The 24,483-nt window shown below is 46.8% G+C and overlaps 1 protein-coding gene and 1 long non-coding RNA gene across 2 annotated transcripts; both read right to left on the bottom strand.

Annotated features, from left to right (window-relative positions):
• Positions 1-10,388: 10,388 nt before the first annotated feature.
• LOC143416831 (uncharacterized) lies at positions 10,389-11,880 on the bottom strand. Its single transcript, XR_013097083.1, has 3 exons — positions 11,791-11,880; positions 10,920-11,077; positions 10,389-10,485 (listed from the first exon to the last, which is right to left on the bottom strand). It is a non-coding gene; the product is annotated as an uncharacterized LOC143416831 (long non-coding RNA).
• Positions 11,881-19,232: 7,352 nt separating this feature from the next.
• LOC143414103 (GTPase IMAP family member 9-like) lies at positions 19,233-20,304 on the bottom strand. The gene is made up of 2 exons (XM_076877773.1): positions 20,274-20,304; positions 19,233-20,059 (listed from the first exon to the last, which is right to left on the bottom strand). The coding sequence occupies exons 1-2, from the start codon at positions 20,302-20,304 to the stop codon at positions 19,233-19,235; spliced, it is 858 nt and encodes a 285-aa protein (XP_076733888.1).
• Positions 20,305-24,483: the final 4,179 nt, after the last annotated feature.

Genomic DNA, 24,483 nt, shown 5'->3' with positions numbered 1-24,483 from the left:
GACGTTAACGATGCGACACCGAGTAGGGGAAGACACAGACACTAAATACAAGAGGTGAACGGAGCAAAGAGGAAACAGCTGGGAGACACGGCTGACGTAGATTACACTGACGAGACAGGGAGAGCACAAAGCTGAACGCACTGACAAAGGGCACAGACCTACAAAATAAAACAGGAAGCACACGCCAGACAGAGACAGACTCGTAAACAGGCATAATGACGTCATGGACAAACAGAGGGACATACGGGCAGAGAAGACTAAGCACAGGAAACCTAAACCAAACATAAGGGCAAGATAACAAAACCTAAACTAGAAATAATCATCATCAACATAATCATCAGATAACTAAAGAATCAGAATATAATTGTAATCAAAACAGTATCACCAGAGAATAACTATTCCATAATGCAAAATAAACCAAAACATAAGAAACTCAAAATACTGGGTCGACCCGACCCAGGACCGTGACAATAATTCAGTGAATATACTGCGCTGCCTCCTTTTATTGTGTCACACATTGCTTTAAGTTTTTCAGTTCCAGTTTTTTTTACTGCTGTTTGAATTCTCTGTATGTTTGACCCTGTAGACTGTTTGATGGACTGCTTGTCTTCCTGTTTGTTACCGCCGCCTGTTTTTTAATAAAGATTTGGATTTCTGACTTCAACACAGCCTCTGCGTGTCCTCCCTTTGTGTCCTCTTCCTCTGTGAATGTGTTGCATGTGAGATTCCTTTTATTAACAGCTTTCCCACAGTGAGTTGCATCAGCATTCATTCACAGCACATTTCAGAAGGATTCAGATTAATACAGTGATCTTACAGTCAGAATGATCCTGACAGAGTGCCACTGTGAATGATCTTTCATCAGGTAAATTTTAAAGTTCAGTATTTCAAAGCAGGAGTTATGACGAATCATGCTGGCATTAGGACTAATAATATGTACTTACAAAGTGGATGAAACTGCTGCTGCAAGCGTGGATGAGGCTGCTGGTGGAGCAGCTGGTGGCTGGATGGGCTCCTCGGGCCCCCCAGCTGACGAGGCAGATGGCTGGACGGGCTCCTCGGGCCCCCCAGCAAAAACAGTCTCAGAACCAGTGGGCACTGGAGCCCCTGGCACACACAGAACAGAACCAGCAGGTGCGGAGACTTCTGGCAGGAACGCAACAGGACCAGCAGGTGCGGAGACCTCTGGCAGGAACGCAACAGGACCAGCAGGCGCGGAGACCTCTGGCAGGGACGCAACAGGACCAGCAGGCACACGGGCCTCTGGCAGGGACGCAACAGGACCAGCAGGCACACGGGCCTCTGGCAGGGACGCAACAGGACCAGCAGGCACACGGGCCTCTGGCAGGGAAAAAACAGGTAGCGCTGGCTTCTTTACATCCAGGGGGCCAGAGTTAACTGAATGCTGACATCTAACCTCTGGGGAGGCCCTGGAGAGAGCAAAAGTCACAAAGGTAGCCAGGTCTTGTGGAGCAACAAAAGTCTGCGTGGGGCTATCCTCCTCCTGAAAACGAGTGGGTGGAGATGGTGGCTGAGGTGCAGGCAGTGCTAGTGGCTGAGGTGCTGGCAATACAAGAGAGTGCACTGAACTCGACTGAACTGACTGGAGAACAGGAGGAGACTGAACCGGGGACTGCCGGGCAGCTAACTGAGCTTCTGGCTGAAGAGGTGTTTGTAGCAAATGTAAAGAAGGTGGTGGCCTATGTTCTCCTGAGCCTCCAGAGCACAGTTTAACCCGCTGGATGGGCTCAGAGAAAACAGTTTTCCTTGGGTTCCCCTGCTCTGAGTGGGCAGGTAAAAAACAGTCTTTAGCAGGCAGGCTGAGCTCGTCTGGGCTCTTAGTAGAAATAGGAGACAAAGACGGCTCGGCTGAGCTGCCAGTGGGGGGAAGAGCAGGCTGCACTAGCCCAATAGGGTCAGGAGACGCTAGTTTAGCAGCAACAAGCGCTTCTCTGGAATTTTTAGTCTCTGGGTTAACCTTCGGTTTGCCGTGTATGGTTCTAAGCTCCAAAGGACAATGAACAAAGTCCTTTAAATCCCCTGAGAGGGAACAGCCCCCCGCAGACGAGACAGAAAAAGTGTTCTTGTCACTCACCCCAGCCGGCTGCTCAGAAGTTCCCGAATCCAGTTGAGGTAAGGGGTGCCGGCGGCGTGAGCGGCGTTTCCTCCCAGACGAGGGAACGGAAGTGGCGGAGGAAACTTGTGATGGCGGAGGGATGACAACTTGCTCCTCATCCTCTGACCACATCGCTGCCAAGAAGGAGGCCGGTGAATTTGGCTCGGAACAGCACGCGGAGGAATCCCGCGGCAGAGGAGTGGAGACGCCTCTCCCCCGTGACCGTCGCTGCTGCTGCGGTGGCTTCGGGTTAGCAAACTGGGAGCGGGCAAAAGCCGCGAGTTCCCGAGCTTGTAGCACCTCCTGGGCTTCGTGCAGCTGGTCCATATAGCCCATAAATCCTCTCAGCTGGCGCAGGTGAGGATTTCCCTCCAGGACGGCTTTGATGGCGTTAATCCCAACCACTATAGTCTTAGTGTCTTTGGTGTGGGAAATCCGCTTCATCAAACCTTGGATGCGGGAGAGGTCATACTCCCGGGACGAGTCCGCTGGGTCCTGGTTGTGGTCGCATCGTTCTGTCATGTCTGAGTGTGGGCAGGCAGGGAGAGAGGACCCAAAATGCAGGACTCACTGAGGCGGAAGTAATTCAAAACACACAGCTTTATTGCTGGTAAGAAGCAGAACAGAAAAACACTAACTAAACTGGAAGAACGGAATGAGTAGGCAGGAAGGCTGGCTGGCAAACGGAGGAAGTGAGGGTAAACAGACGTTAACGATGCGACACCGAGTAGGGGAAGACACAGACACTAAATACAAGAGGTGAACGGAGCAAAGAGGAAACAGCTGGGAGACACGGCTGACGTAGATTACACTGACGAGACAGGGAGAGCACAAAGCTGAACGCACTGACAAAGGGCACAGACCTACAAAATAAAACAGGAAGCACACGCCAGACAGAGACAGACTCGTAAACAGGCATAATGACGTCATGGACAAACAGAGGGACATACGGGCAGAGAAGACTAAGCACAGGAAACCTAAACCAAACATAAGGGCAAGATAACAAAACCTAAACTAGAAATAATCATCATCAACATAATCATCAGATAACTAAAGAATCAGAATATAATTGTAATCAAAACAGTATCACCAGAGAATAACTATTCCATAATGCAAAATAAACCAAAACATAAGAAACTCAAAATACTGGGTCGACCCGACCCAGGACCGTGACAATAATTCAGTGAATATACTGCGCTGCCTCCTTTTATTGTGTCACACATTGCTTTAAGTTTTTCAGTTCCAGTTTTTTTTACTGCTGTTTGAATTCTCTGTATGTTTGACCCTGTAGACTGTTTGATGGACTGCTTGTCTTCCTGTTTGTTACCGCCGCCTGTTTTTTAATAAAGATTTGGATTTCTGACTTCAACACAGCCTCTGCGTGTCCTCCCTTTGTGTCCTCTTCCTCTGTGAATGTGTTGCATGTGAGATTCCTTTTATTAACAGCTTTCCCACAGTGAGTTGCATCAGCATTCATTCACAGCACATTTCAGAAGGATTCAGATTAATACAGTGATCTTACAGTCAGAATGATCCTGACAGAGTGCCACTGTGAATGATCTTTCATCAGGTAAATTTTAAAGTTCAGTATTTCAAAGCAGGAGTTATGACGAATCATGCTGGCATTAGGACTAATAATATGTACTTACAAAGTCAAAATTTTTTAATTATGCTAGAATACTGGAAGATAATCAACTTTTAGTGTTTTCCGCATATTAATTATTCTGAAATAGAGACGGTGACCCTCACTGTACAGAAGCACTAAACAACTGACAATCTAACAGACATCATTGGCCCGAGCTGTCATGCACAGTGAGTCTGATCCTTTGCTGTGAGAGTCTGACAAGCATGTTTCTGGTCAGTTTGGAAGAAATAATATCACAATGTTGATCTTTCTTTCCAATATTCCTTCTCTTTTACAACATAAACTGTGATCAAAGGTACTTATGTTCACAGCATGTAATAATACTGACAGTCCAGGGCATTGTGGTCTGTTGAGCTAGGAATAGGGTTAGGGTTAGCAATTCAGACATATGTAATCAATATTAAACGTCTCTGACGTGGGCCACTGTCCGCAGTGTTGGGAACCGTGTGACCGTGACTGTTCACTGATACCATGAACGCCACTTCGCTGAAGCCTTCGCTGATAGGTTTGTAGCTTGAACCCATCCACAGAGCCCAGAAAGACCCAGAAGGTCAAGTTCAGGGGGCCGACCCGGAGGCCAACAGCGCAGGAGGCCAAAACAGTTCAGGTCTGGGGGCCGACCGTGTGGACGGCAACTGCGGCGACGGGCAAACAGTTCCGGGGGCCGGCCACGCGGAAGGCAGTGGCGGCGACAGAGCAGATCCGGGGGCCGGCCACGCGGAAGGTAGTGGCGGCGTCCAGGAGGGTGTTCAGGAGGGCGCCCACGGTGGCGGAGATGCCCAACAAGCGGCCTGGCAGATGACCGACGATGTGGAGGCGGTAGTAGGGGACCTGAAGGCTTCGTGGCCCCTGCAGCCCCAGGCGAAGCGGAGGCCGGACCAGACGAGGCGGAAGCGGAGGCCGGACCAGACGAAGCTGATGCTGAAGTTGAAGTTGGACCAGGTGACGCTGAAGCAGGTGAGGAGGCTGAAGCCGGGCCAGGCGAGGCAGCAGCTGGTGAGGAGGCTGGAGCCGGACCAGGCGAGGCAGCAGCTGGTGAGGAGGCTGGAGCCGGACCAGGCGAGGCAGCAGCTGGTGAGGAGGCTGGAGCCGGACCAGGCGAGGATGAAGACGCGGGAGCCGGACCAGGCGAAGCGGATGAAGCCGAAGCAGACGCTGGACCAGGCGAGGAGGATGAAGCCGTGGCTGGACCAGGAGAAGCGGATGAAGCCGAAGCAGACGCCGGACCGGGCGAGGAGGATGCTGAAGCAGACGCCGGACCGGGCGAGGGGGATGCAGATGAGGATGCCGGACCGGGCGATGCAGATGAGGATGCCGGACCGGGCGATGCAGATGAGGATGCCGGACCGGGCGATGCTGAAGCAGAAGCGGAGGCCGGACCAGGCAAAGCAGCTGATGAGGATGCTGAAGCTGGACCAGGCAAAGCAGCTGATGAGGAAGCTGAAGAGGAGGCCACTGCAGGTGATGCGGAGGCTGGACCAGGCGAGGATGAAGACACGGAGGCTGGACCAGGCGAGGATGAAGACACGGAGGCTGGACCAGGTGAAGCGAATGAAGCCGAAGCATGCGCTGGACCAGGCGACGCTGAGGATGCTGAATCCGGACCAGGCAATGGCGTGGAGGATGCAGACGGAGGAGCTGCAGCAGGTGGCGGCATGGATGAAACTGCTGCTGCAAGCGTGGATGAGGCTGCTGGTGGAGCAGCTGGTGGCTGGATGGGCTCCTCGGGCCCCCCAGCTGACGAGGCAGATGGCTGGACGGGCTCCTCGGGCCCCCCAGCAAAAACAGTCTCAGAACCAGTGGGCACTGGAGCCCCTGGCACACACAGAACAGAACCAGCAGGTGCGGAGACTTCTGGCAGGAACGCAACAGGACCAGCAGGTGCGGAGACCTCTGGCAGGAACGCAACAGGACCAGCAGGCGCGGAGACCTCTGGCAGGGACGCAACAGGACCAGCAGGCACACGGGCCTCTGGCAGGGACGCAACAGGACCAGCAGGCACACGGGCCTCTGGCAGGGACGCAACAGGACCAGCAGGCACACGGGCCTCTGGCAGGGAAAAAACAGGTAGCGCTGGCTTCTTTACATCCAGGGGGCCAGAGTTAACTGAATGCTGACATCTAACCTCTGGGGAGGCCCTGGAGAGAGCAAAAGTCACAAAGGTAGCCAGGTCTTGTGGAGCAACAAAAGTCTGCGTGGGGCTATCCTCCTCCTGAAAACGAGTGGGTGGAGATGGTGGCTGAGGTGCAGGCAGTGCTAGTGGCTGAGGTGCTGGCAATACAAGAGAGTGCACTGAACTCGACTGAACTGACTGGAGAACAGGAGGAGACTGAACCGGGGACTGCCGGGCAGCTAACTGAGCTTCTGGCTGAAGAGGTGTTTGTAGCAAATGTAAAGAAGGTGGTGGCCTATGTTCTCCTGAGCCTCCAGAGCACAGTTTAACCCGCTGGATGGGCTCAGAGAAAACAGTTTTCCTTGGGTTCCCCTGCTCTGAGTGGGCAGGTAAAAAACAGTCTTTAGCAGGCAGGCTGAGCTCGTCTGGGCTCTTAGTAGAAATAGGAGACAAAGACGGCTCGGCTGAGCTGCCAGTGGGGGGAAGAGCAGGCTGCACTAGCCCAATAGGGTCAGGAGACGCTAGTTTAGCAGCAACAAGCGCTTCTCTGGAATTTTTAGTCTCTGGGTTAACCTTCGGTTTGCCGTGTATGGTTCTAAGCTCCAAAGGACAATGAACAAAGTCCTTTAAATCCCCTGAGAGGGAACAGCCCCCCGCAGACGAGACAGAAAAAGTGTTCTTGTCACTCACCCCAGCCGGCTGCTCAGAAGTTCCCGAATCCAGTTGAGGTAAGGGGTGCCGGCGGCGTGAGCGGCGTTTCCTCCCAGACGAGGGAACGGAAGTGGCGGAGGAAACTTGTGATGGCGGAGGGATGACAACTTGCTCCTCATCCTCTGACCACATCGCTGCCAAGAAGGAGGCCGGTGAATTTGGCTCGGAACAGCACGCGGAGGAATCCCGCGGCAGAGGAGTGGAGACGCCTCTCCCCCGTGACCGTCGCTGCTGCTGCGGTGGCTTCGGGTTAGCAAACTGGGAGCGGGCAAAAGCCGCGAGTTCCCGAGCTTGTAGCACCTCCTGGGCTTCGTGCAGCTGGTCCATATAGCCCATAAATCCTCTCAGCTGGCGCAGGTGAGGATTTCCCTCCAGGACGGCTTTGATGGCGTTAATCCCAACCACTATAGTCTTAGTGTCTTTGGTGTGGGAAATCCGCTTCATCAAACCTTGGATGCGGGAGAGGTCATACTCCCGGGACGAGTCCGCTGGGTCCTGGTTGTGGTCGCATCGTTCTGTCATGTCTGAGTGTGGGCAGGCAGGGAGAGAGGACCCAAAATGCAGGACTCACTGAGGCGGAAGTAATTCAAAACACACAGCTTTATTGCTGGTAAGAAGCAGAACAGAAAAACACTAACTAAACTGGAAGAACGGAATGAGTAGGCAGGAAGGCTGGCTGGCAAACGGAGGAAGTGAGGGTAAACAGACGTTAACGATGCGACACCGAGTAGGGGAAGACACAGACACTAAATACAAGAGGTGAACGGAGCAAAGAGGAAACAGCTGGGAGACACGGCTGACGTAGATTACACTGACGAGACAGGGAGAGCACAAAGCTGAACGCACTGACAAAGGGCACAGACCTACAAAATAAAACAGGAAGCACACGCCAGACAGAGACAGACTCGTAAACAGGCATAATGACGTCATGGACAAACAGAGGGACATACGGGCAGAGAAGACTAAGCACAGGAAACCTAAACCAAACATAAGGGCAAGATAACAAAACCTAAACTAGAAATAATCATCATCAACATAATCATCAGATAACTAAAGAATCAGAATATAATTGTAATCAAAACAGTATCACCAGAGAATAACTATTCCATAATGCAAAATAAACCAAAACATAAGAAACTCAAAATACTGGGTCGACCCGACCCAGGACCGTGACAATAATTCAGTGAATATACTGCGCTGCCTCCTTTTATTGTGTCACACATTGCTTTAAGTTTTTCAGTTCCAGTTTTTTTTACTGCTGTTTGAATTCTCTGTATGTTTGACCCTGTAGACTGTTTGATGGACTGCTTGTCTTCCTGTTTGTTACCGCCGCCTGTTTTTTAATAAAGATGTGGATTTCTGACTTCAACACAGCCTCTGCGTGTCCTCCCTTTGTGTCCTCTTCCTCTGTGAATGTGTTGCATGTGAGATTCCTTTTATTAACAGCTTTCCCACAGTGAGTTGCATCAGCATTCATTCACAGCACATTTCAGAAGGATTCAGATTAATACAGTGATCTTACAGTCAGAATGATCCTGACAGAGTGCCACTGTGAATGATCTTTCATCAGGTAAATTTTAAAGTTCAGTATTTCAAAGCAGGAGTTATGAAGAATCATGCTGGCATTAGGACTAATAATATGTACTTACAAAGTCAAAATTTTTTAATTATGCTAGAATACTGGAAGATAATCAACTTTTAGTGTTTTCCGCATATTAATTATTCTGAAATAGAGACGGTGACCCTCACTGTACAGAAGCACTAAACAACTGACAATCTAACAGACATCATTGGCCCGAGCTGTCATGCACAGTGAGTCTGATCCTTTGCTGTGAGAGTCTGACAAGCATGTTTCTGGTCAGTTTGGAAGAAATAATATCACAATGTTGATCTTTCTTTCCAATATTCCTTCTCTTTTACAACATAAACTGTGATCAAAGGTACTTATGTTCACAGCATGTAATAATACTGACAGTCCAGGGCATTGTGGTCTGTTGAGCTAGGAATAGGGTTAGGGTTAGCAATTCAGACATATGTAATCAATATTAAACGTCTCTGACGTGGGCCACTGTCCGCAGTGTTGGGAACCGTGTGACCGTGACTGTTCACTGATACCATGAACGCCACTTCGCTGAAGCCTTCGCTGATAGGTTTGTAGCTTGAACCCATCCACTGGAATGTTGAAGGCAATATAATTACACTGCAAAGCAAGACACAAGTAGGCAAAGTTCTTCATGTTACTCGTGCACGGGAGAGAACCGGACAGGCGCCGTTCCTTCGCTTGACCCCAGTTGCTCTCGTCCGTTCTCCCGTACCACTGTTCTTTTATTGAGGTTACATGAATATGCATAAGTTCATTAACATATGACGTCTAAATACACACAAAGAGTACCTTGCCTGTGTGTGTGTGTGTGTGTGTGTGTGTGTGTGTGTGTGGGATTTACATTGCTGTGCTTGAGAGCCACCATCTACCGGAACCAAATTCCCTGCTGATCAAAGGGTCAAACATCCTTGGTCAGGAAGAGGGTAGTCTCCCCCTCACCCTAGATGGTTCATCCTAGATAATACGGTGAGGAAGTCCTGCAGTTCATCTAAACAAAGAGCACTTAGACTAGAACAGACGCAACTACGTTAATCCTACCATAAAACAATAAGACACGGTATGACCTCTCATGCTCCCAAAGTGCTGTCTAATACACACAAAGTTTGCAGACTATCAAGGATCAAAACCTCTACCAATCTACAACTAATTACAAAACTCTAAGCATGTATAAGTAAATATTTCTAAGCATAAATGACAATCAACAATACAAATCTAACATTCGCCTTCTTCTTCTTCTTCTTCTAAATTGGAAGCAGAAGGAGCATGAGCTGCTTTGATCTACTGAAATGAAAAAGCAGAACATCTGAGCTGAAACCAGTCAACTGAAATCATTAAGACAGGAACAATCATTCAATGCAGTGTCTCAGGTGGCTTAGCCTCTTACAACTGTTGATACAAGTTAAATACGGTTAACACACAGTGTCAGGTAGCTCCAGTGTGGAAACTAGTGGCTTTAGGTTTGTAGTCATTTAACTTTCATCCATTCATTCATTTAATTCAGGAGGAAGAAATGCCAGGTTGATGCAGGCTGGTTACATGCATTTGGTCCCATGCTGTCTTTAACTAAATGACTTGGTTCACTTTATGGCTGGGCTGTATGTGGGGTTATATCATGTTATTTGGGCAGGAGTACCTGTCCCCTGTTAGACTTAGAAAGTTTCTCCATAAGTAGAGTTTCTAACTCTTCTAGCACATCTGTGGCTGAGAGCTTTTTGGTGGCTCTTTTTACCCCACACTGGTTGAGAGTATGTAAATAGCCCCACTAGTTGTTTTGGGTTGCAGTTAATTAACTTGGGAGGAAGAGGTAGGTCTGCCATGACCAGATGAATAACAATTATCTGGGATACATAACTTTCATAATGCATGCATATATCTCTATCAATTAAACCTGGCCTGAGGGCTGCCATTTTTTACATTCAGTTATTTCTTTGTTGAATCTAAATAATAAATGTGTCACAGTTAAACTGACACTGGTCAGTGTAAATGGCTCATTGGGACACAGAAACCTTTAAATTAAACCCTATCACCTGATATCGAGTGTCAAACAATATCAAAGCTGTAAAAGCTGTTTACAGTCAGAATTTATAAAACTATGATTGTAAATAAATTCAAACAAGTGAGCTTTTCTCTTTGTGCTGAATATCAACACTGTGCTTTCTTAGACTGTAAGCTTTACTTTAGCACAACCAGTTGTAGAAGCCGTCACTCCAAATGTCTTTTGATAACAAGAAAAAAATACCTTTTCAGTCCACCGCCTGAAGTTCTTCTCTGACATCTTCTGCAATCGTCTTTGTCTGCTGGTTTGAAGACAATAAACCACAAAAAAGATGATTTAGTCACTTTGTCTGCATCGTGCAGCTCGAATGTGTTGTGTAACGATGTTGAATAGCCGTCGTTATCCCTCTGCTGTGTCAGTAGGATTGTACTGTACAGCATCTCATTGATATGTGAGGAATGCTAATGTAACACGATAACAGACGTCTGGTCTTACATCATTAAAACATAAAGGACAGGAAATATTTAGATATTTTTATATTTATATTACATTTTATAGCTGACAGATATTACTAAATAGATAGAATTTACTAAATAGCTGGATGAACATGAAAAATATGTCTATAATAACAAATGACCATGAGAGCCAGTAGAATTAATTCAACTGGACACTCGAAAGACGTCCTTAAATGCTCTTTAAGTGGCAGAACAGATGAACAAACAGTTAATCGCTTACTTGAGATGAAATCTGCTCAGCTACTTTGAAAACAGTTTCTAACTGGTTCCTCCTTTAACAGGATGGCTGCTCAGGGGTAAGGGCATCATGCAGTCCAGCAACCTTTATGGTTCTGCTTTGATTCACCAGGAACTATTAGGGAAACCTTCCAGCGCCTCCTGTGAAAGACACAGGCATAAACACACAAACATTTATTAACATGTTCCACAGTCTTCCAGTTTGATTTTCTCATCCTGTGGACAACAACGTACATAAATGCAGGTTTATTGTTAACTTTTGTAAGGTTTATTTAGTGAACATATCCAGCTGCAGCTCCACTGTGATCCTGAACTGGATAAGCACTTAAGAAAATGTGTCAATAAATGGACATACATCAATTTACTATATTTATCCAAACAGACGGGACGGGAGTTAGAGACTCTAACTGTCTCTTCTATGTAAGAATGTCTCGTGCTGATAGACCTGCAAACTTGACAACAAAGGTTTTTCAGACTGCATGTAGCTGTCCTCTATGTCAGCTCACACATTTACATTTATGTCACACTTATTTCTACTTTCCCATTTTATAATTATTACTTACATTTTGATTAGATACCTTGAGTTTGTAAATGATCAGATTACATAATTGGAATACAATGTATCCAATTCAGGATTGCGGGAGGATGAAGCCTATCCCAGCTGATACAGGACAAAGACAGGCTGCCAGTTTATTGCAGGGCTAACACAATATGTGTAACAGAAAATCCACTTAAATGTTTGATATTTCTTATAATAATCATAATTATGACTATTATTTAAAGGTTTCTTTATAAATACATTTAGATTTTTTATAACACCTAAAATATAAATCTGAGCTGTTTCAGATTCTGACCTCTGACCTCAGTGACCTGGCTGTGTCCTCACTGCAGCTCCCTCTTGGAAGTACGTCTGCTTCTTGTCTACCCCCAGTGTTGACCGCCTGCTCTTAATATCACGTACTGTACCTGAGGAACAAAAAAGGACAAACACTTGCCTTCATTTAAGAAGTACATTCATACAGAGGTAATCTATGGAAACACACTAGTTCACCCTTTGGGAGAAATCAGTTCCTGTGAAACATTTCTGTAAATGAACATCATGTGGAGAATGAATGAAATGAGTTCTTCAGGTGACTCAGCAGTCCCACACTGACAAATGAAATCTAGTTAAACTATGTGCAAGGCAACGGCGGCGACGAAGGAGACGACGGAGCAGTTCAGGAGGCCGGCCGCTCGGAGGGCAGCAGCGGCGGCGAAGGAGACGACGGAGCAGTTCAGGAGGCCGGCCACGCGGAAGGCAGCGGCGGCGGCGAAGGAGACGACGGAGCAGTTCAGGGGGCCGGCCGCGCGGAAGGCAGCGGTGGCGAAGGAGACGACGGAGCAGTTCAGGGGGCCGGCCGCGCGGAAGGCAGCGGCGGCGGCGGCGAAGGAGGCGGAGCAGTTCAGGGGGCCGGCCGCGCGGAAGGCAGCGGCGGCTCTCCAGTGTTAGGCGTGCTGGCCATGGCCCAGTGGGCACAGGACCAGTCGAGGCAGGACCAGACGGTGGCGATGCGGGGGCCGGACCAGGCGTCGCTGCAGAAGCTGAGGCTGGACCAGGCGACGGCGAAGCAGGAGCTGAGGCTGAGGCCGGACTGGGCGAAGCAGAGGCCGAAGCAGGACCAGGCGGAGCAGAAGCAGAGGCCGACGCCGGACCGGGCGACGTTGAAGGCGATGCAGAGGCCGGACCAGGCAAGGGCGACGACGGGACCGGACCAGGCGAAGCACAGGCTGAAGCTGGACCAGGAGGAGCAGAAGCCAAAGTCGAAGCTGGACCAGACGAGGACGAAGACTCCGAGGCTGGGCCAGACGAGGACGAAGACTCCGAGGCTGGGCCAGACGAGGACGAAGACTCTGCGGCTGGGCCAGACGAAGATGAGGCTGAAGCCGGAGTCGAAGCCAGACCAGGCGACGGTGAAGCAGAGGCTGCAGCCGGACCAGGCGTAGCAGCAGCAGAGGCAGAGGCCGGACCAGGCAACGGCGAAGCGGCTGCAGGTGGCGGCTGGACAGGCTCCTCGGGCCCTCCAGCTGACGCGGCGTGAGGCTGAACGGGCCCCTCGGACCCTCCAGCGGAGACAGGAGGCTGAACGGGCCCCTCGGACCCTCCAGCGGAGACAGGAGGCTTGTGCGGTCCTCCTGAACCCCCAGCTGACGTGGCATGAGGCCGGACGGGCTCCTCGGGCCCTCCAGCTGACGAGGCATGAGGCCGGACGGGCTCCTCGGGCCCTCCATTCGAAACAGGCGGCGGCGTGGGAGCAGCGGAGTGCTGAGCAGACTGTTGAGCGGTTGGATGTTCAGAGGATTGGGCTAAAGAGAGGGGTATGGGTGACAAAACTGTCGCCTGACCTGGAGACAAAACTGAAGCCTGACCACATGACTGAGCTGCACAGTGGGCTAAAGGCTGAGCCAACGGAAGCACAGGAAAGTGTACTACGGACTGGGCTGCTAACAGAGCTAATGACTGAGCTATAGACTGAAAAGCATGCAGTAGTGATGGTGGTGATGGTTGTGGACTGAACTCTCCTGAGCCTTTAGCAGAAACAGGGACGGGTGCAGGCACATGCCGGACACTAGCCACTCCCACCCGAGGAATAGGTACGGGTGCGGAGACGGGCTGTATCCTGGCTGACCTCACCCTGGGGACCGGAACAGGCACCGGCAACGGCTGGGCAACAGCCCTTCCCACCCGAGGAGCTGGTACGGGTGCAGAAAGGGACAGAGCCTCAGCCGGCCTGGAAACCAGAGCGGGGACCAACTGGGCCTCAGCCTCCCCCACCCGAAGAACTGGTACGGGTGCAGAGGTACACTGGGCCCGAGCTGCCCCGGGAGGAGAAACACGAGTAGGAAAAGGAGCAGGCTCAGAAAAAACAGTCCCAGAAACGGCAGGCTCAGGGTCAACATGAATAGATCTATCAAAAATGAACCCGCCGTCCACTTCATGTTTTGCAGTCTTAGTATTAGCAGTCCTTGTTTTAATAGTTTTTGAAATCCTTGGGTTAACAGTTGTAGAGTGAGCTGACTTGGGGATGACTGAACCAGACTTAACAAAACCTGAACTGACAGAACGTGAACTGAGTGTTTGAGACCTGGTGGAGTGGTTCACAGTTTTTCCTTTAACCGCATGTGCAGATTTAGGCGAGCGGGTAGTGTCTTTCATCTCTCCCTGTGTAGAGGGAGCAAAGCAGAATAACTTTTCCCAGTCCGTGTCATCATCCATAAGGGAAGTTCCCCACGGATCAGAGGTGAGCTTATTGTTCTTTTTAGTTATGGCTTCAGGTGGGATGTGTGAAAGGCAGTCATTATAACTCACCACCGGGAGTTGCTCAGCAAATGAAAAGTGACGGCGGCGTGAGCGTCGCTTCCTCTGAGGTGAGGAAGCTGACGGGGGATACAGCTGAGCCTCTGACGTGCGGGACGGCAATGCAGAGGCTGGAGCGTGAGCATCCGAAGCAAAACGGAGCACTCCCACCTAGGGATGGGTACCGGTGTCCGGTGCCATGATGACACCGGTTCTGACATAAACGGTAGTAACCAGACCGAAAAGCAGCGCACATTTCGGTGCTTTATTTCGGTGCTTTTTTTTCCTGAGCTGTGATACACTTCTAGCCAATTATTTTACGTTTCCGAGGATAGTAGGCGGGGCCAGATACGTACGTTCTGTTAGAGCAGAGCTACAGATTAAAAATGTCCAAGGCGAAGCGGTCAAAAGTCTGGCTGTACTTCACAGCAAAATATGCAAACTCAGCAGCCTGCAACAAATGCTTTAAGCTGATACTGTGATACTGTCAAAGGAGGTAACACCAAGAATCCGATTAAACAGCTGGCGACGCATAGCGTTTTTTTTAAAAGCCCAGAAATGTGCCGTATTTGATAGCTTGCTGCGAGACCTCACACCGTGCACGTCGGGTGGGTTGCCAGTTATCGGACCCGGAGCAACATCCCCCAAAAACCCGAAGAATAGAGTCCTGGCCCCTAGCCCTGCCAGTGTAGCAGAAATGATGAGGATGATGATGGCAGCAGCAGCCATTCTTCTCTGCATGAGTAGCTTCATGTTGTTCGTGTGTAATTTACGTTGAGTAGGCTAACCACGTTATTACATTAATGCATGTAAGGTGAACTAGCAAACATCATCATAGCTACATGCGGCTGTCTTCTTGTTTGATGGCAGATACTCCCTTCACCCTGGCCAAAAAGGCTAAAATGACCAAAGAAAAAGTGGGAAACAGCTAAACATGAGAGGTTTTGGACAAAGTTTGTGTTTTTTCCATTGTTTAAGCACTGCTTCCAGCCAAGAGTGATGCCATATATGCCACATAGCTGCAGAAAAGGCACACATTGTTATCTTTTTACAAAAAAAAACAGCTGAACATGAGAGGTTTTTGGACCAATTTTGTGTTCTCCATTCTTTAAGCACCGGTTCGAGCACCGTTTAAGCACCGGCACCGTTTCAAAAGTACCGATTTGGCACCGGTATCGGATAAAACCTAAACGATACCCATCCCTACTCCCACCTGAAGCGGCCGAGGCTTGGGTGCGAGCGGGGCAACAGGCGGAGGCTTTTGGCAACTTCGGGGACCTCCAAAAGCCAGCCGAGTTCCGCGGAATAAGTGCTCATAATCCGGAGCGCGCCACGGCTTCCAGCGGAGCTCCTCCTCCAGCTGGGCGAGGGCTGCCTCCTGGCGCTCATACAGCTGAGAGCGGTTTGCTGGGTCCATGTAATGGTTGTGTCCTTCTGTCACAATACGGCTGTGTGCAGGCAAAAGTAGGACCCAAACGCAAACTCACAGAGACAAAAGGTAAACTCAAAAAACACAGCTTTATTGCTGGCGTGGAGTGGGACACGTAAAAACAATACAAAATAAACTAAACTGGGAAAACTAAAGCACAAGGAGCCACAGGGAAAAATCACACAGCTATGATGGAGGACACAACACTGACAAAGAGAAACATGGGGCTTAAATACACTGAGGGATAACGAGGGGGAATGAGCCACAGGAGGAGAGCACAGCTGAGAGTAATTAAGCAGGACGAGGCAAGGGAAGCAAAACTAGAAACATTAACATAGAACAGACTGTGAAAGTAAAACAGGAAACACACTGACTGAACTCAAAACATGTGAACTTAACAGACTGGGGGAGACAGAACATAGGGATCTGAAACATGGAACAGAAAGGCACAGTAGATCAACATGAACATAACAATGCCACAGGGGAAGAGTAAAACTGAACACGATGAACACAGAAACACCAGACCTCTTCACAATAAAACAGGAAACATAATGAGACGTAGACATGACAACCCAAACTTCACAATGTAAGACACAGACATGAAACACATGAAGAGCAGGGGAGATTTACCATAGTTGGAAACACGAGGGGGAAATAATAAGAACTAGAAACACTTAAGCATGATAACAAATGAACTTAGGAACCTGAAGGGCTTACATAAACTAAAACATCAAAATGAACTAAAACTCAAAACACTGGGTCATAAGACCCAGGATCGTGACAGCTTTACAAACCACCAGCAGCCATAATGCTAAATTTTAATCTTCAAATGTTTCTGAGCCGTCTTCAACCTGCTTTTAACACATTAAAGTCCCACAGTCAATGCAGCCTGACTCAATCCTAGATGTTCAGCACACACAGAGAGACACAGAGATACCGTTTAAAGTTTAGTGTTAACCTGAGTCACTGATCATTTACAGTATTACAGAGTCTGGCAGTCTTTGCATGATGTCCACGTCACTGTAAGTTTCTAATTGACTCTCAGGTGTGACAGGTGTGCCAGGAGGAAAGAGTAATAATAACCTGCATCCTGAGGTTTGTCATGCAGGATTAAAGGAGCCAGGCTTTGTTCACACAGCTAGGATTGTATTTTACACTGACCCTGGGTCAGTATAAGTATCATACAGTTTAAACGAAGCACTGAAACTTGCACATATTTGTTACAGATGCATTGAAGCTAATCGAGATATTTGCTGTCAATCTGTGGCTGCGATTAATCACTTTTCTGGAAACTTTATTAACTAGTAATTTCATCAGTCATGACAGAAGCTAATATATCTGTGCTAACATCGTTTAAACAGTAACAGCTTTACTCCAATATAAGCTAACGTTTACACCGTAACTTTAAGCTAGCACCATGAAGACGGTAAAACACGTAATAATATCTACAAATGCATCTTAAAGCTGTTATATTAGCACTCGGTGTATTACTAACATAACCACATTAACATTACTGACACTTGCTGACTTTTAATAGTCATTCTATAAATGCTGTCCGTTTAAACGGTCTTACCTGTACACCCTGCATATCCACCGGATTCCAGCCAGAGTGGATTCTGGAGTCTTCCACACTCCTGTTAGTGATCCTCCATCTGGATGGATGAGAACAACCTTCTGAACAATCTAGCAGGAGATGGCCCATATCTATGGGACTGATTTCTGCTAATAACGCCCATTGTATGGACTGATAACAGCCGAAGCGGGTGAATAAAGTCACCCAGTAGCTAGCTGTGCCATTACCCAGCATACACCACTCCCTCCATAAATGCAATAAACGATATAAAAGTATCGTTCTACCTGTTTTTCAGGTAGTTGTTTACATTATATAATTTATTGTGTTCTGTATACGTCACTACAATGTGATTTGGAAAATGTCTAAATATACCGACAGCAGGCACTTCCGCAGCAATCTCTTCAATCGGAGGACCCTTCACGTCAATTCCCGACGCGAGGGGGGTACCCTGCACGTCCATAAGTGAAGCAGAGGGAGCCTGACCATGCGTCACACGTTTGACGAGTTGGGAGTGAGAACATGTTGCATAATCACAACAATAAACCCTCGTGTTCCCCTTCGGGGCAGCTCCGGACCCCGGGGGTCCCAGAGTAATCCCCACTCCCAGTAGAAACAGATGAAAAAAAAAGAAAGAAAAAAACGCACAGAGCGATCATCCGGGGTCGTCGAGTGCCCCAGAGTGATTGTAATGGGTTTGTCAGGGGATCGGGACAGAAAATGTAGCACTTGGCAGCCACGCATACAAGCTGCTGTGGCAGCGTGGGGGTATTGATACCCCAGTACATGAAAATGAAGCATAATCACAACAACAACAACAATAATAATAATAATAACAATAAGAAGAAGAAGGAGAAGAAGAAGAAAAACAACTCACAGATGCTTCTGAATTTTTGTTTTATTTTATTTGAAATTACACTCATGATACAAGTGAGGCAGTCTGGAACGTAAAATATAAGTCAACAACAGGGTTACATGTAAAAAAAAAATCACTGTAGGATGCGTGCATTGAAAGAATCAGCCTTTCAAGACAAACAAAATTCCGTATATAAGTCAACAACAGAAATACATGATAAAAATATCACAGTAGGATGCATGCTTTGAAAGAAGCAGCCTTTCGTGACAAACGAATCTCAGTAATCTAGTTTGTAACACTCTGTGACCAGCCACAGCTGGCCGATTTTCACCACATCCCCTGCCACCAGTTTGTCATAGGCCTCGGTGATGGCGTCGAAGATTTTCCTTGCCGATTTCAGCTCATGCAACAGCATCTCCGCCACGATGCCAACTTTGACGTCGTCCGATTCGATGATGCGGGAGAACAGTAGACGTTAAAAGGAAGGAATGAAATGAAATGAGTCTGTTCCTGATGCTGTAATAATGTTCAGTGTAAAAGTCATCCTCCAAGACTCACAGACACTCGTGTTGTCTCTGGCTGGGGTGATTGGTCTTACACCCGTTGCATGCGTTGGTGTGGTACTTGTTGATCACTAGGTCGAGTAGGTGATACACCGCAGTTTTCACGGTATCGACAAATAAAGAAGACGCCCAACTGTCAAGCTCGGCGTCTTGCCGCTCACCCACCGCTGCCGACGCATCACACTCCGCGTCGGACAGTATCTCCCCCTCTTCCGAGGAACTGTCAGTTGAGCTGTCCGAGGAATGGTCCTCCTCGTCGCAACGCAGGGGTGCAGAGTCCATCTTTTTCTTTCTCTCCCTCGGTTTTGAGCCGGGGACAAAAAAAAGTTTCAGAACGAACGAGACAATCGCCTTCTGTTGAAAATCCTAGAAAGGGGGCTTATTTGTTTTGTTGTTTTATAGCAACTTCATAGAACAGCTACAGCATAGGAAAACATTCAGTGACTAAGTACATAGATTGTATTAGAACTAGAAATCCTAGAAAAGAAGTGAAGAATGAAACTCAGCCTTCATAGTGTGACCAGGAAAAACGGGGTGGGTTTAGCTAAGCGAACAATGCCAGTGTACAGTTTAACTGAGAATATCCAAGGGCTCCACCAAGCCCCATGAGAACATAAGATGTAAAGTACGCTCCTGCGCCGAATAATCCCAGGGAAGCGGGGCTGAAGAATTTACACCGCTCCTTCAATTCAATCCTCTCCTCTTCTTCCCTTTTTCTTTGTTCTTCCTCCTTTCTCCTCTTTAGCCTTTCTCCTTCGAGTTTCTTATACATCTCGTTGGTGTAGTGGTTTCCTCCATTGAAATCCACCATTTTTTCATCCAGAAGACTTTCCACTTGGTTTCTGCTTTGCTTCTGATCGTTGATGAGCGAATGGTACCTTCCTTGGCACTGGTTTATCAGTCGTTGTAGATGTTTACTTTTTTTCACGTAGTCTTTCACTGACTTGCTGTCCCGCAACAGGTCTCCATGCGTAAACAGAACTACGACGTAGGTAAAGGCATCTTCAACAAAGTTGTCTCGAATCCACTTCACGGCATTGCATTCCTCTTGCGTGAACCTCGACTTGAGGCTCACCGCTAAAAGGAAAGCGTGGGATCCGGGAGTCGACAGTTCAACGCACTCTTCGATTTTCGTTTTCACCTCGTCTCGCGTTTTGGTCGTGTCAAACAGCCCCGGAGTGTCGATCACAGCGATTTTTCTTCCGTCTTTGCCCGCTACCTCTTTTCTGAGACAGCCGTGGGTGACAGACTTGGGAGAAACATCCTCTTTGAAAGCGTTCGCATCCCCCAGGATAGTGTTTCCGGACGCACTCTTTCCCAATCCTGTTTTACCGACCAGAAGGAGTCTCAGTTCTTCACAGGTCGCAGAGCCTGCGGGGTTGGGGAAATGACAGTAACATTTGAATCATTCGAGAATTTTTTCTTTATTTTTTTTCTTTACAAAAGCAGACAAAGACAAAGACAAAAAATAAATAAATAAACCACTACTCTACACTAGGTTATTATTATTTTCTTTTGTTATCTTTGTATTGATGTTGACAGCGAGCAATTTGTCCACATAACGCGAGTACCACAAGCAGCACACATCCCTGGATCCGGCCTTTGGTTGCCAACATTTTTAGTAAGCTAAGAAAAGAAGGAAGAAAAAAGAAGTGAAATTAAAGGACATTCAAGGAAAGACTCTCTGATCAGATTAGCTAGTTAAACCACCCTGAAAATACACGTTGAATAAACAAGAAGAGTTCCCAGATGGTACAGTGGACACATGTGTGACTCCTGTGATTAAAGAAGCTTTCTTTCTTTCTGAACCGTCAGCTCGTTCAAACACACGTTAAAGTCCGTTTGACTCGACACCACCGAACAGAGGCAGCAATATAACATAGCTAACATTAACAGTGCAGTGAATCCTGCTTGTGCCGTGATATTCAGGACAGCAAACTGAGCAGCATCACTGACTTTCAGCCTGTTGTCTTTGTGGATATATGACTGACTTTAATTCAGAGGTGGGACCAAGTCATTGTTTTGCAAGTCTCAAGTAAGTCTCAAGTCTTTATCCTCAAGTCTCAAGTCAAGTCTCAAGTAATGTCAGGCAAGTCAGAGTCGAGTCTCAAGTCACTGGTGTAAAAGTCCGAGTCAAGTCACAAGTCTGAAACTTTGAATTTCAAGTCCTTTCGAGTCTTTAAAAAAAAAAAAAAACGAAAAAATAATGTTGCAGTTATATGCTAAATGTAAATATTAGACCATGTAATTTTAAAATCTGTGTTTTTCTCAACACATGACAAAATAGTGAACTTAGAAAATATACACAAATTGTGAAATTGCACCTCTTTAAAATGCAGCTCAATTAAACCTAGCTCCAAGAATAATTTTCACCGACAGTTCTGAGATAAGCTGCATGTTATTCTTGGATGCGGTTGTAGGACCAGCTTTAAAATCGCATGACAAAAATATCATACATATTAAAAAAAAACTGCATCACCAACGTAGCCTGGACAACATTTGCTAGTTAGATGAAGTCAGCTATCTCATCTTAGCATATTTATATGCATATTTATAATCATACGGTTCTTGGAGTGAGTGCATACACTCATGAAGTTTAGTAACTTCAGGTCACTGCAACAAGCCCAGGTACAGTTTACTGACGGATGGGTACAGGACCTTGAAATGCACCGTGTAGAACGAAAGACCATCGTACGTATCATAAGTTTACCAGTCTCACAAATTGTCGTCATAAATACACATTCGTTAACCGTTTATTAATAGGACCTTTGAGCTCAACGGTAATTAATTAGTAGTGGAAATAATTTCTGGTACGCGTTACAGAAATGTAGCAGTGACAATAATACTGTATGCTGTAATCGTACTGGGCAATTAGTGATACAAAAAACCTGTTTTATCCTGTGAATAAAAGTATATGTTTTTGTCAATGTACCATAATAACAGAAGCGAAACGCAATATTGTGTCAGGACAATTCACTATTTATGCACAATAAACAAAGGAGCATAGCGCGACAATTTCTGTTCAGCGCCAGGCTTGCTTGTAACCTATATCACCAATTATGTTAAGAAAAATGACGCATTAACTACTAAAAAACACTGACCTTCGTGTAAATGCTTGGAGCAGACTAACCTGTGAGCTGGAGTGTTCTGGGACGTTATATTTGATCTTTGAATGGCTGCAATCCAGGCCATCCGTCGCCTCTTTGTTACTTCGGAAACATGGCTTGAACAATTTCTCTTCAACGACGTAATCCGATAACAACCGATCTCTTTACCCGTTGGCTTCCCGTGGCTGTCATGCGACCGGCTATTGCAGTTAATAATACAACGGCTTCTTGACATTTTTGTGTTTCTTTTTATCGCTGTATAACTGATTTTAATTGAAAGCCTGCGCGCAAACAGTATTATTAAAGTTGTTCATGACTGGGCCAAGTGTCCTCTTTTTTGGAAATCAAAATCAAATCAAATCCCTTTTATTGTCACATCCCATGTGCAGGTACATTGGTACAGTACATGTGAGTGAAATTCTTGTGTGCGAGCTTCACAAGCAACAGGTGTGCAAAAATACAATAACATAAAATGAGCAAAATATAAGAATGGGTAAATCTGAGAATTATATGAATAAATATATATACAATATAAGAGTGTATGCATATTACTGTATGTGTATACTAAATATGTATATCTACTTGTGTGTGTGTGTGTGTGTGTGTATACATATTTTCCGAATTAAATAGAGTAAACAATAAAATAAAATATATAAAATATACAGAGGTTGGTAGTTGGATATTGTGCAAAACAGTGGCATTAATGTACAGTATGTAGTGCATAATGTTGAAGTTCCAGTAGTGAAGGTGAGGTGTCTGTGAAGTGTTCAGCAGTCTGATGGCCTGGTGGAAGAAGCTGTCTCTCAGTCTGCTGGTACGGGACCGGATACTGCAGAACCTCCTTCCTGAGGGAAGTAGTTTGAACAGTTTATGGCTGGGGTGACTGGAGTCCTTGATGATCCTCCCCGCTTTCCTCAGGCACCGCTTCCTGTAGATGTCCTGGAGGGAAGCTCAACTCCAATTATCCGTTCAGAGCACCGCACTACTCTCTGGAGAGCTTTGCGGTTGTAGGCGGTGCTGTTGCCGTACCAGGTAGTGAGGCATCCAGTGAGGATGCTCTCAATGGCACAGTGATAGAAGGTCCTGAGGATGTGGGAGCTCATGCCGAATCTTTTCAGTCTCCTGAGAAAGAAGAGGCGCTGCTGCGCCTTCTTCACTGTTTTGTTTATGTGTACTGACCACGTGAGATCCTCAGCCAGATGTACACCAAGGAAGCGGAAGCTGCTCACTCTCTCCAAAGCAGCGCCGTTGATGGTCACCGTACTATATGATGGTAAAAACCTTGCTATCAGTTTTACACGGTTTTAAATGTAGATCCCTGACTCACGAGTCACCCACTGCAGACCAAACACAGTAAGTTATCGTGTATTAACCCCGATTCTTTTGTCCCCATGATAGAACAGAGAAAACAGACTCATAGTGTGTTAAAACATTTAAATTTCTTTTAATTTAATCATCGTCTGAAAGAGAGAGAGCCCTGCACAGCCCAAAGCCAGTTGCAGGATCTCTAACATTAGAATCATAAACTATGTCTCATATAGGTGTTATTTTTGTACTTTACACGTCACAGTTTCAATACAAACATTGCTTATATGGCAAAGTTCCCCTTTTCTGTCTGGCTTCCTGTATTTATTAATATGCTTGTACAGCTCTACACTTCCTGTTTTTCAGTCTGGCTGAGCACTTAGTTTGTGAGTCAAAAGTGGCCTTGCTTTACAAACCTTCATTATTAAAGTACATAAAACAATATAATAAGAAAATAAGGATACTAAGGATATTAATTACATGACACGTGTTAATGAGTTTCCAGTTACAGTGCCCTTCATCTAATCTGGAAATGTGTTTTTTGAGGTGTTGTTGTTCTTCCTATTCAGAATCAGAATCAGAATCGTGTTTATTGGCCAAGTATATGTGCAGACACATACAGGGAATTTGGTTCCGGTAGATGGTGGCTCTCAAGCACAGCAATGTAAATCACACACACACACACACACACACACACACACACACACACACACACACACACACACACACACACACACACACACACACACGTCTCTATATATACACATTACACATACATACACAAAGCTGTGTAAACCAACTATAAATAACGAATCTAAACTTATATACATAAAATACAGAAATGAATGAGGTGGAATGAATACTACAAAATGTACATAAGGTGCAGTTGCAGTCTGGCAGTGGGGGCAGTGTGACAGGTCAACTGTTTAGAAGGGAGATGGCGAGGGGAAAGAAACTGTTCCTGTGTCGGGTGGTTCTGGTCTGTAGGCTTCTGTACCGTCTGCCAGAGGGCAGCAGATCAAAAAGTCTGTGTGCAGGGTGTGAGGGGTCTGTGATGATTTTCCCTGTCCGTTTCCTGGTTTTCTTCCTATTGTGTTTAGGCCAGAGAGTGCTTTTCAGACAACTGACAGACATGATCACGTTATAAGAAGATGGTTTGAGTCCAATTTGATTTTCCAGCCTTTTGATATTAACAAGCACTTTTTCTTTGTCACAGAGAGGGAAATGTTGTATTTTCTGCATCACTTCCTCACAGTAAAGATATTTGTACTCCTGCAAAGAAGATTCTGCAGGTAAGCTGTTGATGGGACAATAAACAAATTTAACTTTGCAAAATGTTGTGCAGGGAAGGTGTGGTTGCTTCTTAGACCATGACCTGGATGA

Source organism: Maylandia zebra, linkage group LG3, assembly GCF_041146795.1.
Source record: "Maylandia zebra isolate NMK-2024a linkage group LG3, Mzebra_GT3a, whole genome shotgun sequence".
Lineage (NCBI taxonomy): Eukaryota > Metazoa > Chordata > Actinopteri > Cichliformes > Cichlidae > Maylandia > Maylandia zebra.
This window is presented reverse-complemented; position numbering and strand designations above follow the sequence as displayed.

Bases quoted from the DNA above. Each gene is read 5' to 3' on its own strand.
- LOC143414103 (XM_076877773.1), bottom strand. From the start codon at position 20,304: ATGTTGGCAACCAAAGGCCGGATCCAGGGAT. The intron at 20,060-20,273 runs GTGTGCTGCTTG...CCAACCCCGCAG, and splicing joins CAAAGGCCGGATCCAGGGAT to GCTCTGCGACCTGTGAAGAA.